The 5,440-nt window shown below is 32.8% G+C and overlaps 1 protein-coding gene across 1 annotated transcript in view; it reads right to left on the reverse strand.

Annotated features, from left to right (window-relative positions):
* LOC106467251 (transmembrane protein 145-like) overlaps positions 1-5,440 on the reverse strand; it is a 61,987-nt gene that overhangs the window by 51,078 nt on the left and 5,469 nt on the right. Inside the window, exon 2 of the mRNA XM_022396114.1 lies at positions 2,222-2,296. Within this exon, the coding sequence (XP_022251822.1) occupies positions 2,222-2,296 (75 nt within the window). The remainder of the gene's footprint in view (positions 1-2,221; positions 2,297-5,440) is intronic.

The raw sequence follows: 5,440 nt of genomic DNA on the forward strand, positions 1-5,440 counted from the left end.
CTCAAGGGTCATATCCCTATCCTAACATTTTGTTTCCCATTAATGTATTTAAAGAAATCCTTACTGTTAATTTTTAGATTTTCAGACAATTTTTTCTCATGCATCCTTTTTAATGTTCTAATTTTCTGTTTCACCAACTTTCTTGATCTTCTATAATCTTCTAAGTCTCCTGTCATACCAGTCAATTTAAATTTCTTAAATTTATTATGCTTTTCTTTAATTTTATTTCTTAAACTCTTTGTGAGCCAATCTGGTTTTTCACTTGTAGCTACCCTTTTCTTTCTATTAGGAATATATTTACATTGAATATTTAAAAATATATCTTTAAAAATTTTCCACATCTGATCAGTGTCTCCAAATAACTCAGCTGCCCAATTCACAATAGATAACTCTTGTCTTAGCCCTTCAAAATTAGCTTTTTTGAAATTTGTAACCTATATATCATTATTCCTTATCTCCATATGCAGCAAAACATTGAACCTAATAGAGCAATGATCACTTGCACCCAGATGTTTCCCAGTTTACACCCTCTCAATCATTTCTGTATTTGAAGTTAACAATATGTCTAAAATAGCAATGTTTCTAATTAGTTCCTTGACTAACTAGTGAAGAAAGCTATCCTGAACCGTTTCAAAAAACTTTCTCCCTCATGGTTTGATTCTAGAATTTCCCAATCTCTATGCCTGAAATTAAAATCACCCATAATTATGACTTCATTAACAGCTGAAATTTTAATCTCATTGTAAAGTTTCTCACTAATTTCATTAATATCATTTGGTGGTCTGTAACAAATTTCAACTAAAAGCCTTTTCCCTTTACATCCAATAATAGAAACCCAAATGGATTCAGTCTCTTTTTTATTATCTTTGATATCCTCAACTTCAACACTATGTAACTCACATTTTACATATAAAGCCACTCCTCCCCCTCTTTAATATTCTATCCTTATTAAACAACCTATAACCATGTATTTCAAAAAAATTTCTGTCATCAAAATCATCTATGTTTAACCATGCTTCAGTTATTCCCATTATATCAAAATCATCCATTCCTACCAGTGCTCTAAGGTCATCTATTTTATTTCTTATACTTCTAGCATTATAATAGTAATAATTAAGCCTATCCTTATAAGTACTTCTATACTAATTTCCTATGCTAAATGTTTCTCTGCCTCTTAATCTTTTTGCATTTAGTTTTTCCTGGTCCTCAGCACTGTCGAGTCATAGTTTAAAACTTCCCTTACATCTGAGTTAATAGCCTTAGCAAACAAGCTAGCCCCTACTGTATTTAAATGTAAACCATCCATTGCAAAAAGCTCCCTTCTGCTACTGAACTGATCCCACAAGTCCAACCAGGTAATTTGCTCATCCTTGCATACTAACCTAAGCCTATCATTTAGCCCTAATGACCTACTTATAACTTCATCCCCACAGTTAATTCTTGGCAGTATCCCTGACACAATTAAGCTATGGCCGTTTTCTTTAAGTACCTTTATCAATCCCTCATACTTATTAATTAGCTCCTCTGACCTACCTTTCCCTACATCATTAGCCCCTACACGCACTACAAAAACTGCATCTTTGTTATATCTCTTGCTGTATCAGTTATATCCCTGGGTAGCATATTTTCTCCCTATTTACCCCACAGACTATTCTATCCACATGCCTTATCAAGGAATCACCTATAACGATAACCTCCTTATCATCGGCATCCTTCTCTGACCCTTTTGTTTTCCTTTCCTCCAATAGCTCTCCATCTGCAGAAGCCAAGGGCTGAAAGTTTTTGCTCAACAAAATAGGCTCATTATACCTAAATTCAGCACTTTTAGCCTTAACAGTACTCTTTCTAACTTCCTTAAAGTAATTGTTAGCTGATGTATCTTTTGCATGTAAAAGCTTAAGCTCCTCCTGAAATACTGCTGCTATTTCCCACAATCTACACTTCACTTTATCTATTGCATCTATTATAATCATGATTGCCTCTAACTTTTCCTCCAACCTACAAACTCTACATAAAAATTGTACATCTTCATTACTAGCTTCTTTAAAAGTACATTCCAGTCCCGAGTTCCCAAATAAAACCCAGATCAAATGTTTTATTAGTGATGATTTTAAAATAACCGAAAACATACTATTATCAGTCTTCCTCTACAATATAGAATTTAATATGAGTGTGTCAAACAAAACTATTCTCAGATTTTGCCATTCATTACAATACTTACCACTGGATATTCCAAGTTATAAGAAAACCTTCCATGTTTTGACAGGAAGCAAAATCGAGTGAGAAATTTCCAGTTCTAGAATATATATAAAATAAAATACAATTATTTACATGAAGAGTTTTTATGTTATTGTTATACATCAATATCTATATGAATGTATTCAAATATGTTTTTGAAGCGATTTTTAAAACATAATCATTAAAATATGACTACCAGTTAGTCTGAGTTGTTCAAAAGTGCCTTACTAGGAGCATCTGAAAGTTAACTGTTGAGTTCGTTTGGTAGAAAGCTAGCATTGCATGCGAAAGGTATGGGATTATGATCCCCAGCGATGAAAAAAAAAGGATTATGTCAGGAATAATATCATCTATCTAGTTGTTAGACAGTCTCAAGATTATACCCAAGACGAAGAAAAGAATGTGGTAGCCAGATAGCTTGCTTGTGTTGTTAACAAATGTACCTTGATAGCCATTGTTCTGAAATTAATCATTAACTCAAATGAGAGAGCCCATGTTGAGGGTAATAAAGGCTCTGGGTTTGCTCCAGTGCGAAAGAAATGCGAAATACAAGATTATCACAAAATCACAGAATGATAGATGGGAGTCTCCCTGAAATAAAAAAAAATAATTAACTTCAATTAAAGAATAAAGCTCATAGTATGACAATTTTATAAAATGTTAATAGTTGTTTAGTTTTTAACATCTTCTGTCTGTAAATTAAAGTTAATAATCTGATCCAACCATCACCTTACTGGTCTGAATTTTCGTTCAGGCTGAAAAAATTCATCTGGTGAAATTCTTCCATCTATTATTAACATTTATAGTATTATTATTTTTCTTTTCTTTCAGTAACTAGCTCATTTTGTTTTAACTTGTTGATTTGATATATCACATGTGTAGTATTCAAATCCACTGAAATTTAATAGGTAAATTTAAAAGTGTTTGCAAAATGAGATTCTAGAAATGTTAAGCAGAGAATAAATTGAACATAGGCAGCAGGGAAAAGACAACGAAACATAAATGAACAAATAAAAGAATCTTTACTGGCACACTGACAGAGATCTGTGAATTTATCAAACTATCAACTAGCTTCTGATTGACAGATTGATTATTCTGGCTGCTGGGGTGGAGAGAGAGTTTTTCTTACAAATGTCCATAAAGAACAGAGTCAAAGGGAATTATAATTTATTGCCATAATTCAGATACTAATATATTGCACTTTAACAGAATTCTATGTTGAATATATCACCAACTGTTCCATATAACAATCACATTGGAGGAAAAAAACACTCATACCAATTTATACAATTTTCTGTATCACCCCTTGAGATGAGCTCACCCATAGAGAATATAAACAGGGCCAAAGTGATATGAGTTTATAGCCAATGACATATGCAACCTTCACCTGAGTAAAAGGATTAATACATGTTTATATGACCATTCAACGTTTGATTTAACTAGAATGTCATAGCTACATGCAAAATTTCTGCACAGAAACTTAAAAATTACTTAAGTAACGGAAGGGTGATATTCATGCTTATTTCAGTCAGTCATTACATTTTCAACCAAGATGCAAAATATATATTTTCAAACACATAAATAGTGGTTTAACTGTCTAATTTTAAATAGAGAATGATGTTCAACTTATGATGATAAAACTTATAAAAGCTAATATAGCTATACAATATTTTGAATTATATTAAAGTCAAAAATTAAAACTTTGAATGTAAAATGAGAAATGTATGTGTTTAAATTCAATTGTAAATTCTAAATCCCAATCTGAACACATCTTTATGATATGAATGTATGAATATTTTGTGTCGGAAAGGGCTGTTATATATACACTTCCCAAATGCGATCAAATTTTGATGGTTTCACACTACTTACGAACGCCAAACAATGTCAAAACTAATTTAGTTCTCGTATGCCGTTCCACCGTGACATTACGAACTGTGGCTGTCACGTGACTTGATCTTTTGCATATTCAAAATCGTTTTAATATAATATACTCAACCCCCTGTATTAGTGTCACCAGGGTAGGTGAGAAATACAGTGGCTCAACGGTAAGTCTGAAGGCTTATAATGTTAAAAATCGGATTTCGATACAAGCAGCAAGAACAACACAGATAGCGTACTCTGTAGCATTGCGCTTAGCAACAAGTAAAAGCTATCTACCTTGATGACTTTTTTTTTATAAATTTTGGTGTATTATACAATTACTAAATTGGAATATAGATTTCAATTATTTTTTAACTTGATTAGCTGCGTAGAATGAACGAATTAGCATTGATTTTACATATTTAGTGACTAGTAGGTTGATCTAACTAAATAAAATTTACATATATTATGATAATACAAGGTTTTCAAAACACGTTTACACAAAGTTCTAAAAATTTAAAACAAAGGCAGCTAAAGAAAGTAATCTCAACTTTTTTATGTAATTACATGCATAACAGTGGAACAAAACTAATAAATTATCGTAAAATAATTTTCACTTAACTACTGACCCCCCAGTAGCACAGCTGTATATCTGCGGACTTACAACGCTAGAAACAGGGTTTCGATACCTGTGGTGGGCAGAGCACAGATAGCCCACTGTGTAGCTTTGTACTTAACTACAAACAAACAAACTTAACTACTGTCAGCGTCACCAACTGGACAGTCTTAAAATGATAAGTATGATTAGTTGATACAATACGTGCTTTAAAACGACAACAGTCTATAAGATGAGAACTTTAATTGTGTTTACTATGAAAGTTATTTCATTTGTAATGGAACTATCATAGGTATATTTGTAGATTGTTTGTCTGTTTGCTTGTTTATTTTGAATTTCGCGCAAAGCTACACTAGGGCTATCTGCACTAGCCGTCCCTAATTTAGCAGTGTAAGACTAGAGGGAAGGCAGCCAGTCATCACCACCCACCGCTAACTCTTGGGCTACTCTTTTACCAACGAATAGTGGAATTAACCGTCACATTATAACGCCCCCACGGCTGAAAAGGCAAGCATATTTGGTGTGACGGGGATTGCAGATTGCGAGTCGAGCGTCCTAACCACCTGGCCATGCCAGGCCAGTTTAAAAGGAAGGAGCATAATTACATATATACATTACATCTTTAATTATATTTGTTATTCTTAGGATAATCCTCCTGGAAATAGCACTTTGTTTTTCAGAAAATACAGCAGAAGCTTTTGTTTATTTTATTTTACTGTCTTTAGT

This window comes from Limulus polyphemus, unplaced genomic scaffold, assembly GCF_000517525.1.
Source record: "Limulus polyphemus unplaced genomic scaffold, Limulus_polyphemus-2.1.2 Scaffold78, whole genome shotgun sequence".
NCBI classification, from domain to species: domain Eukaryota; kingdom Metazoa; phylum Arthropoda; class Merostomata; order Xiphosura; family Limulidae; genus Limulus; species Limulus polyphemus.